At 46.1% G+C, this 12,952-nt stretch overlaps 1 protein-coding gene across 5 annotated transcripts in view; it reads right to left on the minus strand.

Annotated features, from left to right (window-relative positions):
- Positions 1–12,952, minus strand: part of DOCK5 (dedicator of cytokinesis 5) — a 197,287-nt gene that overhangs the window by 69,047 nt on the left and 115,288 nt on the right. For 3 of the 5 annotated variants that reach the window (XM_037038679.1, XM_037038676.1, XM_037038677.1), the window contains 5 exons: positions 11,363–11,487; positions 9,814–9,912; positions 8,496–8,568; positions 4,474–4,580; positions 3,391–3,574 (listed from right to left, as the gene is read on the minus strand). In XM_037038679.1, the coding sequence (XP_036894574.1) occupies positions 3,391–3,574; positions 4,474–4,580; positions 8,496–8,568; positions 9,814–9,912; positions 11,363–11,487 (588 nt within the window). The remainder of the gene's footprint in view (positions 1–3,390; positions 3,575–4,473; positions 4,581–8,495; positions 8,569–9,813; positions 9,913–11,362; positions 11,488–12,952) is intronic. The other 2 variants (XM_037038680.1, XM_037038678.1) reach the window with 1 other exon arrangement.

The following is a 12,952-nucleotide window of genomic DNA, read 5'->3' on the forward strand; positions in this document are numbered from 1 at the left end:
GCTCTCCAGCTTCTTCTTTCCCAGAATGAATTACATCGGTTCATTATCTTTACATCAAGTTGGAGGAAAGCAGCTACATGAAGAGCCCACGAGGGCCCTGCTTTCTCGGATGCTCACGGCATCTTGCTGGTCTCCCCACCTTGCCCGTACCTGTTGCCTCTTCCTGCCCGACCCAAGCTGATGAAGATCTGCCTCTCTGGCCTAGATCAGTTTGCCACCTTAAACCTTCTCTGGCACAGGAGAGTATTCACGGCTTTTTGGGGGTATGACAGGATGAGTTGTCCTGAGATCTAAACACTGGGAGTGAGATGACAACAGGGAAAAGAGGACAGTCCCCAATGGAGCCCCTGGTGGTGGTGGTGGAGGAACGGGGCACACCCACGCTGTCCGACACCAAGGCCACCAGCTGCCCGAAACTACTGTGCCCCTGAAACGGGCCGAGTGAGGTGAAGGAACTGAATTCATAACCTTATTTGGTTTTAGTTAAATGTCACACGTTACCCAAGGCCAGTGGCTGTCACAGCTGGGCAGCCGGGTGTGGAATGTTTAGAAGCGGGGCGGTATGGGTGCCACAGGCCCAGTATTTACGTTCTGCTCCCTAAAAGCTGACATGGAGCTACTAAGCCACATAATAGTATGGCTGTCTCTAACAGAAATTCCTCTTGATCAGCATTAGGAGTTAATTTCCAAGCTTTTACTACTTGTTTTCTTTGAACTCTAGTCTCTGGGAAGGATGGCCGACTAGAGGTTCCATAAATGCTCTCCCTCTCAAGTATCCCTCGAGAGTCCCCACAGCACAGGAATGCTTTCTTCTGACTGTGGTTTTACGGCTTCTGTCCAGCTGGTGCTCAGCCGGTTCCTCGGGATGCTTTGTCTACAAGGTAGTTGTAATTCCAGACTGGTCCTGGGAGCAGGGTAGCGTGGCTTCCACTCACTCCTCCACCACCTGGGATCCCTCACACGAACGCTTTATGTAGTCTACCACCATACTTAACGTGTAACACTTTAAAAATTAGGAAGATACCAAGAAGAATAAATAAGATCTAAACTTTTGCAGTTATGCCTTTTTGTCTTTTTCTGTGTACATAAGATAATGAGGACGATGGTAGTAAGAACAGTTAATATCCATATAATATCAGTAACAGTTTACAAGGGGCTAGACACTTTCACTTTGCTTTTACTTATTTTAATTTACTTCATCCTTTGGGACATATACTATTGTTACTCCCATTTTAAAGACGGAGAAACCAAGTCACAGAGAGATCGAGTGACTTGCCTAAGATGAGACAACTACTAAGTGGAAGAGCTGGGATTTGAACACAGGCAACTGGCTCCAAATACTCTTCATATATTCAAATGATGCAGAGATTTCACTCTGCATAACATAAAATTTTTCTTGTCTTTCTGTTTTAAAGTATATTTGGCAGCTGCGTATATTTTGCCATTAAGTCCACTATATAATTCAAAGTGACCCATGTATTGGATGTTTAGTTATTTCCACTCTTCCCCTATCATGGATCACAGGGGATGTCCTCACACACTAATCTTCCTAACACCTCTCATTGTTTACTTGGGTTCCACTTCTAGGAGTCAAATCACTGGGTCAAAGGGCCTGAACACATTTTATATTTTTGAGACACCTTCTAAGTCAATTTCATAAATGTTGTAGCATTTCACCTGATATTAGCCATTTATCACATTTACTTTTTACCTAGTGAGGATGATGTTGCTGATATGAGCCTGTTATCTCATCTGTGAAACACCAGAAAGTCTTCTGGTCTAAATTTTTGTTTTTGTTTGATCTTAATCAACAGATTTTTTGAGCAGTATGAAGTTTACGGAAAAATGAAGCAGAAAGTATAGTGAGTTCCCACAAATCCCTTCACTGCCCCCCAGTTCCCCGGGAACACCGTGCATCCTGTGGTACACTTGTCCCAATTAACAGAGTTTATTAACTAAAGCCCATAATGTACGTCAGGGTTCACTCGTGTAGTACATTCGGTGTGTTTTAACAGGTATATAATGACCTGCATCTGTTACAATGTCATGTAGTAGTGCAGTTATACTGCTCTGAAATCCCCAGTGGCTCTGCCAATTCATCTCTACCTCTCTCCCCCAGAGTCCTTTGCAACCACAGATCTTTATATTATCTCCAAAGTTTGGCCATTTTTCTGGCTTAATTTTGGATGAGTGTATTTTTACTTTCTGATAGATATCTGCTTTGAACTTCACTCTTTTAAGCCTAGACACTTGTTCTCTAGCCAACGATAATTCATCAAAAACAGTATGGACCCTGCGAAAGATAACCAACCTCTGATCCTTGACTGCACCTTGTATCTAACCTGTCTTGTCTCACTCAGCATGCCCCTGGAAAGAGCCCTTACCAGGTACCCAACCAACTCTTCTAAGAGGACAGAGGCAACAAACCCAGTGCATAGCACGGGTGACAGAATTTCTAAGGCAAATCCCTTGAGCAGCTGATTCCCGACTCACTGTGTTTGGTAGGACTCATAACACACTATGTATGTTCAATGAGTGAGGAATAACTATGGGCTCTCGAATGCCATGATATATACCAGAGAGGTGAAGAGATATTGGAGATTTCCAGGAGGAACAAAATGAAGCCCATTTTAACTATTCAGCTGATTATACAGAAAAAATCCCTGACTGCTCAGGAAAACCCGGGAAAGAGGAGACCGCTGGGGGATGGAGGGAACCCTTGGCCCCGGCCAGACCTGTCTGTGCAGGCGACAGGCTGCATTCCCCCTGCCAGGGTCCTACCCCAACGCTCACATCTCTTGTCGCACAGATTATACAGGACACATTTTCGGAGGTCTTTGCTGCCTTGAAGGATAGAAATGTTAGACTTTCTAATTTTTCTAAAGATTCTAAATGTAAGTTAGATTCTTAATTTCCTTTGTCCAGAAAAGACCCATTTTAAGCCATTATTTGAATACATTTCATAATTTAAAATGATTTTTCCCACAGGATGTGCTCATTTCAGTACAAAAGCTACGAAATAGAAAATAATTAAATCATTTGTTAAAAATGTGTAGTGCAATATATGCCAATTTGCAGTAACTGTCAACAGGCTGTGTATCGAAGCCTAGAGGTTGCTACAGGAGAGGTCAGAACTAAAGTGACCCATCCAAATGATCAGATTCTGTTTACTACATCCGTACAAAATCCAGAAAGAACACCTTGGTGGGTCCTGTCAAATGTATTTATAGGTCTGACAACATTAGAAAATACCAAAAATACTTTTTATCCTGTTTGAATGATGGACAACACCACCCCAGGAGGAGCTGAGGTTTTTGGTCGAGTCCAGCAAAGGCTCCCAGGAGGATGGAGCAGAGAGCGCACTGCGGTGCCAGGCCACCCCGTACTTACCGTTCTGGGTGAGCTTTGTGGAGCAAATGACAGTGGCAATCTGAAAGCTATCTTTTGTGCTGTCCTTGGCTGGGGTAAAGTTGGCCGGAGTTTTGGATGCCTGGAGCTCTTTTTCTTCCATCTCCACCTTTGTTCCAGGCAGGGTCAGGTAGTACTTGGCCTCTTCCATCTTCTTGTTCTCTCCCTGAAAAGGCAGCGTGTCAGCAACACCAAATGACGGGCGAATCCTGACATGCCAACGAAAAGGGTATCTCTCATGGACATAATGCATTTGCAGCAGAAGAAATGAGGCCTGATCAAATTACACCTGGATCCCTTCCCAGTGGAGACCCTGCGATACCTTCCCAGGGCCGGAGCCCAGAAATAATTGCAACATTGAATGGAAATGGAGTAAGTGATGAGGTAGGCCAAGAATAACTTGGGCCTCTGGTATAAATAAATACGTATTAAAGAATAGGGTTGGATTTCATTTCCTTCAACCTCTAAATGATCACAATTGTGTATCATTGGGCTGTCTGGGTTCATTGGGAAATGGCTTGCCATACCTTTCAAAGCTATTTATGAACTAATAACAGCTCTTAAGGAAAAGGCAGATCAGGTAGATACACCTCAAAAACGCTGCCAAGTCTGCAATGCTGCTAGGTAAATGAGACCTTCTGGCATCTACTTCCTACTCGGAAATCTCAGTAGATGCGATAGCTCTGGAGCAGCTAGAGGACAAAACTGTCAGGGAAGGAAACAGGCCTGATCAGAGAAGTGGTGCCTGGTTCATGCTGATAATGAAAACCACGTCCTACCACGCGCACCACACTCGGACCCAGCCCTTGATGGTCCCTGCCCTGGAGCGCCATCTGCAGGGGAAGGAGCCGAGCTGAGAATTCAATGCAGTCTCTGCAGAAAAGGATGGGACCCCTGAATACACCCTGTAGCTGGTGGGGTGCAGACCTCGGGATTTCCTCAAAGAGGCAAAGCCTAGCTCTAGAGAACTTTTTGATGTTTAAATGCATAAATCTGAAAGGAATCTCCAGAACCCCTTTCAGAAAGAGCAAATATTTCCCCAGTCCTTTCCCATTCTGTTCGTACCACCTTATAAACCACCAGGTCATGCCTCCCGTCCTGCAGGGTGGTGCCATCCGGGTTCATCAGCCTCACGAAGGCCACCCCAAAGGCTCGCTCTGATTTATCTCTGGCTGAAAAGACAGAAATAACGTGTCTGAGCCATGCTGAAAGATTACCAGAAGTGCTGGCGATAACGTCTGACTCCATGTTCTGCTCTGAGGCATGATATTCATCATGCTATACCCAGCACAGGTCAGCAAGTTACCATAATCCATCCATGCTGTGTGTGCCTGCAGGCTCCCTAAAGGAAGTATCTTCCAAACCAAAATCTTCTGGGAGCTCCAGGTATGCTCCTCTCTCTGGATTTACAAATGAGTAAGACCAGCAACCACTCAGTTATTGAAATCAAAGACACAAGGGTCCACGCCGACTCCACCCCATGTCAAGTCCATGTCCTGAATACCCCTGGAACTTCTCTCTTCCTCCCTTCTGTTCCTCCCCAAGTTCAGGCTGCCGCTACTTCTTCCCTAGGTTTCTACAAGGACCTCCCTCTCCAGTCTTTCTGTCTCTAGTCCTATCCGCCATCACTTCCTCTACACTGCAGCTAGAGTGAGACTCCAAAATCAAACCTTATCAGGTCAATCACCCTGCTCCAAAAATTTCCAGCAGGTGTCTCCTCTGCTCCTCCTTCCCAGACATTAGCCCAAGTGCCAGGAGAGGTGTGGGGTGTGCTCTGCACCATTTGGGGAGGACAGTCCCCTCCCAACTCCTGCTCTTCAGATGTGAGCTCACTGCACCCCAGACGCCGACAGCCAGGTGCATTCAGGGCCTATTCTCACTGCAGACACAACTCTACAGTCTGCTGTGTCTCCTATGTCCCCACGTTGGCTAAGCAGTGACCCACCTTCTTTGTCCTCTCCTACTCTGACAACTACCTGGGCGGTGTCCAGTATGAGGACATTATGAACAAAGCTGTTACAATCACATACCAAACCACCCCCACAACCCCCGTAAACACCCTTGAATGTCTCCTACAGAATGTGAGGACTTCCGCCAAGATGGAGGCATAGGTGGAAACTGTGCCTTCTCCCACAACCAAGTTTGAATACAACAAAGGTTAGGAAAACAAAGACACAGCCAAAGAACAGAAAATTGAATTATACGGAAGTCCGACAACAATGAACCATTCAACCGGGACTGGTAAGAGGGGTGGAGCCAGTAGCAGAGCAGGGTCAGGTAGGAAATATCCCCCGACCTAGGTGCACAGGCAGCCCGGACACAGTCAGGGTGTGGGGTAGACTGACCACGGTCACACATTTGCGCACAGAGAGATGGACCGCGCAGGCCCCAGCGGCGAACCCAGTGGTGGAGGGCTGACAGCGGTGGCAGGCTGACAGCGGTGGCACATTCGAGTGCAGTGGGACGAAACGCACGGGCCCTGGTGACGGTGGCAGCTGCAGCACCTGTGGCGGCGGAGGTGAAAGGCGGCAGACAGGACCGCCATTGCTCCTCTTTGGCCCCGCCCCCACATACAGCGTCACAACCCAGCAACTGAGTTGCCCTGCTCTGGTGAACACCTAGGGCTCTGATCCTCATACATAACAGGCACGAACAGACCAAAATATGGCTCGAGAACTCAAAGCCCCAGAGCCAATAACTCTAAGTGACCAAGAGATTGCCAGCCTCTCAGAAGCACAGTTCAAAATACTGGTCATCAGGATGCTCACAGAACTGGTTGATTATAGTCACAAATTAGAGGAACATATGAAGGCTAAACTAATTGAAATGAAGGGAGATGCACAGGAAACCAATAGTGATGGAAAGGAAACTGGGACTCAAATCAAGGGAGTGGACCAGAAGGAAGAAAGAAACATCCAACCAGAAAAGAATGAGGAAACAAGAATTCAAAAAAATGAGGAGAGGCTTAGGAACCTCCAGGACATCTTGAAACGTTCCAACATCCGGATTATAGGGGTACCAGAAGGGGAAAAGAAATAGCCACGAGTGGAAAACTTATTTGAACAAATAATAAAGGAGAACTTCCCCAGTCTGGCAAAGGAAATAGACTTCCAGGAAGTCCAGGAAGCTCAGAGAGTCCCAAAGAAGTTGGACCCAAAAAGGAACACACCAAGGCACATCATAATTACATTAGCCAAGATTAAAATGAAGGAGAGAATCCTAGAAGCAGCAAGAGATAAGGGGACAGTCACCTACAAAGGAGTTCCCATCAGACTGTCAGCGGATTTCTCAAAAGAGACCTTACAGGCAAGAAGGGGCTGGAAAGAAGTATTCCAAGTCATGAAATCCAAAGACCTACAGCCAAGATTGCTTTATCCAGCAAAACTTTCATTTAGAATGGAAGGACAGATAAAGTGCTTCTCAGATAAGGTCAAGTTCAAGGAGTTCATCATCACCAAGCCCTTATTATATGAAATGCTAAAGGGACTTATATAAGAAAAAGAAGATGAAAAATATGAACAGTGAAAGGACAGCAAACTCACAGTTATGAACAACCACACCTAAAACAAAAGCAAACCAAGAGGACAGCTAGATCAGGAGTGGAACCATAGAAATGAAGAACACATGGAGGGTTAGCAACAGGGGAGTTGGAGGAGGAGAAGGGGGGAGAAGGTACAGAAAATAGCATAGACAGTAGGTAGAAAATAGATAGGGGGGAGGGCAAGAATAGTAGGGGAAATATAGAATCTAAAGAACTTGAGACATGTGGTTATAAACTAAGGGAGGGAGAATGGTGGGGGAGGGGGTGTGCGGGTGGCGGGGAATGAAGGGGGGGAACAGAACAACTGTAATGGTATAATCAATAAAATATGTATTTTAAAAAAATGTCTCCTCCAGAACAGGGCTCAAAAGAACCTTCATCTGCCGCAACCTGGCTCCAGCCTGCCTGGACCCAGACTGGAAAGGTGCCAACCCAGGCTCTGCCACTTACTAGCACCGTGAGCGTGGCCAAGCACTTAACCTCTGTGCTCAGGTTCTTTACATACAAACGTGCATAAGAGCAGTACGTCCTGTATCGGATTGTGGGTATAAACCAGGTATGTGGAAACAGAGCTTCACGGAGTGTCTGGTACACACTCAAGCTTGCTAAATGGTAGCTTAGCATTACGTGGAGCCATACGAAACGGCCGACATTTGACTCTTTGACACTGACAAAGGCCATTTCATGGTTTTCAGCCTAGAATTATGATTGCTCCCCCTGCTCCCCCTGCAGCCCCGCTGAGGTCACTTTGGTTTTCAAACACTTTCTCCACTGTCACCCTTTGGTGGGCTATGACCTCACCTTCGGGTCTCAGCTAAGACGGAGGAAACCTCGCGCACGGCCAGGGTGAGCCGCACTGCCCAGTGAGCCCCAACAGCTCTGCCTACCGCTGGAGCCCATGCCACTGTTCTGAACTTAACCACATGTGTTCTTGCTCATCTTCCTCACGGCCAAAAAGCACTTCAGAGCAGTGGCTGTGTCCCATCGGCTGTGACAGACCCAGGGCCTGGGCTGTGGTCTGGTACATGGGTGCACCCAACCCATTCAGTTTGAAATAAAGAACTGCATTTTTGCGCAGTGCCAAATTACAAGACACTTGCAGAAATTTTGTGATCAATTTTTTCTCTGGCCACACTTTGGGGCAGCCACTTCATTATCTGTAATCTGAGACAACAGATTAAACAGTTTCATATCCAACAGTTCTCTCTCTGCGGGACCTCTCAGCAACAGGGCCGCACCAGCGGGGATGTTTAAGAGGGAGGTAAGACGCAGAGCACTTCCCAGCCCTGTCTGACTGGGAAACCCCTTCTGTCGTACGGCACCTGTTAACATCATACAAAAATTCAGTATTCACAGAGCACATTTTTGGGAAATTCTGATCAGAATAATAGCAGAGATCTTGAAAGCCCAGGAGAAGGTTTTTTTGTTCTGATTTCCTTAGCACCACCCAGTAGGTTCCAGTTTCCAAGCTCTGCTGACCCAAGGAAGCACCGCCCAGCGAGAGGAAGCGTGTTTATGGAGGTGGCGTGGGCCTCCTGGTACTCACATTCCTGAGACGATCGGTGCCGGAAGGTGAACCGTATGTGGCAGTGACCAACCTCCTCTATAGCAATGGACACCTGCAATAACAGGAAGTTCATCATGTACAAGTACACGTGCCTTTGTGCTCACAGTTCATTTCACAGAATCCAGCTCAATTCTAGGGTCTGGTCACAGCACCAATGCCTACAAAGTGTGATTTGGTGAAGCTTTTGTTCAAAGGAGAGGGAGCCACTTTCACGCTCAAAGATTCTCAGGAGAAGATCTTTGCTGTTTATAAAGAGTCCAAGAATGGAGATATTGGAAATTTCTAGTGCTTTCTCAAGTACAAAGCAGGAGCTATTTCAGAGGGGAAAGACCAGTCCTTTGAGGCGTCTAGGTGTCAGACTGCAAGGTGCATATTTATATGGTATTGATTTGGTCATAATAGAAGGAGAAGATATGTACTGGGGACAAGGAAGACTTTGCTGCTTTTATAATGAAGTGGGACAGCAAAAACAGAAATACAGGGCAATGAAAAGAACAGAATTTGTGACAGTTAAGCCCTGGCATAATGATGTGATGGAATATTACACAAGTACCTACAAATTCACTTCTGAATACATTTAAAGCTTTGAGATAAGTACTTTTCAAAAGCACAGTATACATTTGTATAAACAGCATAATTCAAAACAACTGAAGTATAAAATACAGTGGACAATAGTTACTTCAGTATTGAGATATTAACACAAATGTGTCTTTTCTGAGTTTTCTGTGGAGAACTCGGAAGGCTGCGATGAGAGACAGCGGGCGGAGCCCGGGATTCAGAAGCGGGCTCCAATTCAGGCTCTGACACTGAACAGCTGCAGGACCCTGGAGGTCACTAAGTTCTTGGACTCCCAGGCACCTGATCAGAAAGGGCCTTACAGCCCTGAATGGTTTAGTCTCAGGGCTACTGAGAGGTTCCCATGAGAAGACTGATCTGAAAAGCACTTTTCAGTCTGCAATATACATATCTAAACAGAAAAGAGGCCCAGAAAACTTGCTTAGACTAAGTCCAAGAAGAAAAAACTGTGAGGCCACTCCTTACAGAGTGGGAACTGCCATTTGGTGGTGGGCCCTCTGGCAGCCTCTTCCATCACTGCATTCAGTCTCTCTATTCAAATTCCACATGTTCACGAATGAGGATGCCATTTGAGAAGTCTGAGTGTCTTAAATACTCTTCAGCAGAATTGTAATGATCAGTTTTCTTATTGTGCACCACATGCAACCTATCTGAGACTTCGGGATAAAGTAGGAATGACCTGCAGGTAAAAAGGAATGTATGATAGGAGCTACATTCTCACCTTGACAGTTTCATACCAACAGGGCTGTTTGACTTGGTAATAGACTACTGACTTGTACTCTGAAATGCCTTCGTATCCCGCACCAGGATGAATCGCTTTCTTTAGATGGAGAGAAAAAAATGCAGAGGATAATGTTATCTAGAAAAATAGAGGCACCCCCCACTCCACACATGCACCCTCTGCCCTCCACACAGCCAGCCCAGGGCGGCTGCACACTGAGCACCTTCGGGGCACGAAGAACTGAGTAAGAACGAGCTGCTACAACTTTCTCGAGGGTCTCGGTGTGGTGATCGCTAAGGGAGCCTGCACCGTCCTAACACTCCTCTTTGCTGCAATGTTTATTTCTTCTTCACTCCCTAGACACACACAGTCCTCTTCCTTTCCTCTCATCTCCTCTCTCAGGGAACAGAGGCCTAGTGAGGGCGGCCAGAAGCACGGCACAGATGCAGGCCCATGGCTGCCCGAGGTCCCGTCCACACTGTCTTAAGGACCTGCTGTATAGGTATGGCACCCTCCCCAAAACTCATTCTGTCCTTTTTCCTAGCAATGAACCACTGAGGAAGTAAAACCAGGCTTCCATGGGAGTACCTCCAAGTTAGTTAGCAAAGCCATGAAATGGCCGACTTGGAGAAGATGTGTACTTGAACTCATGGGCTAAGGGGCTCTACCAATAGCACATATGGATTGCTCTCATGCCCTGGCCCACAGCACTCTGCTTGTCTCATGATGCAGACAGAAAAGACTACATATTCAAGGGGAAGTGACACGCTGCTGTTCCCTCAAGGGCCCCTGCAGCGCAGCACACAGTGAGCTGAGTGCACAGACAGCAGGATTCTGGGATTCCAAAGCAGGGGACCACGGCTCATCCACGAGGAGCCAGATGTCACTGAGACAGGGCAGGCCTCCTGCCTGTATCCTTTCCTCTGATGTCAGAGCCCAGACTCACTTCTCCTCCACGTGAATGGCTGGAGGAACTCTGGGCAGAAAGTCAAGACACCCTGGATCCACTTCCAGCTCCACCATTAACCTGTGTTTCCTGGGGAAAATCTCTTACTCTCTCTGGGCCGCGGCGTCCTGAGCCCTGATTCCTGAAACTAACAGACTGTGGCAGCTGACCTCTAACCAAAAGGCTGCCGGTCCGACAGCCTCTGCTGGGTGCATCCACTTTGGCTCTGCTCGCCTGGTACAGGGAGAGCCCAGCACTTCTGGGTACACACGCCACCTCGCTCAAGCCCCCAAGGAATGGGGGACAGGCTGGGAAGTGGCTGAATAGAATGACAAAGGACCACTGCATTGAGAAGGTACAAATGAAATCATGAGTGGCTTGAGATATTTCTCAGCACAGGCAAAATACAAAAATACGAAGAGAGTCTAAATGGGTTCCTTACTAAAACCGGTCATGGCTAATCACAAATTTAACAGGTTTCACAGTTTTTCCTTATGGAAACCCAAATGCACCCTAATGAGCAGAACAATCAACCATAGGCCGGAGCGCCCAGTTCCGGGAAAGCGCATGATGGCGGTGGCATTTCAGGGTCACGGTGCGTACCTCCAGGGTGTTGCCCTCCTCGTCACACACAGACATGGTCACCTCCACGTTCTTGGGCGTCTTCTTTTTCCCTTTGTCAAACTCCCCGTGGATCAGGGTGACATAAATGTCGTTGCGAACATCTCCTATAACATGACAACTCAGCCTGTGAACGGTGCTGGGAGACGTCAGTTTTAACTTTCAGGAGGTAGTGAGATAAACTAAACGTAAACTAGGCATGGCCAGATCGACTTCATAGTGAGCTCTTCACACAGTACTTCCTGCATGCGCTGTTCTCCTCACATGACCTCATTCTGTCTTTCCATGCAAAGTGTAGTTTTGGAAAAATGAACTCTTTTCAATAGCAGGCCTTATTCCACTTAATCATAGCTATCTAATTATAAGTACACTATATATTTTATTAGGTTATAGTGGCAGATTTTTTCCAGTAATGCCTTGGGCAGTGTGATATTTTAATGCATCTGAAAATAATGAATACTAATATTTACTGAGTGCTTACTATGCACTAGGTACAGTTCAAAGTGTCTTATATGCAATAATTTATTTAATCCCTATAACAATCTGATGAGATAGATACTTTCTGAATGCTTATCAAATACTTTGTTTATTTAAATCAGATTGTCAAAATAATTTTTGCTTGTCATATTTTTGGTTAACCAGCAAAAAATTATAAAAATAAAAGTTAATTCATAAGTATGTAACCCCCGATAGTCAAGAGAAAAATTTAAATGTTTCTGAGACACATAAGTGAGGCCTGGAATGCATGAAAGGCGAACCAAGTTCCTGGACAGAGAGACTCAATATTGTAAAAATGACTCCAAAACTTATACTCTATTAAACTGCCTCCTGGAATAAAAAAGACAATCTCAGAGAACTACAAGGAAATCGGGGTGCATATTCAGAACACATCATTTTCATCACTTACCTGACAGAAAAAAATTAAGACACTGGTATGGGTGAAGAAAAAGGAGCTTGTTTAAATATTACAGTCAGGAATCTTAGTTGACATACACTTTGTCAATGGAGAAGCTGACAGTTTGTGTCAAAGCCTTAACTGACACAGCCACTTCACCAGTAACATTTGTTTGAAGTATTAAAAGTGTGGGCCATGATTATCCATAAGGATATTCACTGAGACACTGTTTATGGAAGTGAAACCTTGAAAACTCCCTCAACTTCCAACCACAGACAGCTGGTAGCATAAATGGTGGTAGAATCAGATAAGATAGTATTCATTTAAAACACTGACTGAGCACCTACTGTGTGCAAGCACTGCATTGAGTGTCTGGAAGAGGATGGTGAGCCACACCTACTGTGTGCAAGCACTGCACTGACTGGGAGATGATGAGCCCATGCCTGCCTCACACACGGCCCACAGTCAGGTATGGGAAAGGAGCAATATTAACAGACAATCACACAGTGAAAGGCATCCTCACCAATGAGGGCTCAGGCTAGGCTCTGTGAAGCATGACCCTAGGTTCCAACCTTGTCTGGGGTGTATGGGCATCTTTCCTTTGAGCTGATACTGGAGGGATGAGAGTAAGCGAGAGCAGCATGTGCAAAGGCCCAGGGGTAGTAGACACGATGGAA

Source organism: Sturnira hondurensis, unplaced genomic scaffold (assembly GCF_014824575.4).
Source record: "Sturnira hondurensis isolate 20B ecotype Veracruz unplaced genomic scaffold, ASM1482457v3 Scaffold0024805, whole genome shotgun sequence".
Taxonomy (NCBI): Eukaryota; Metazoa; Chordata; class Mammalia; order Chiroptera; family Phyllostomidae; genus Sturnira; species Sturnira hondurensis.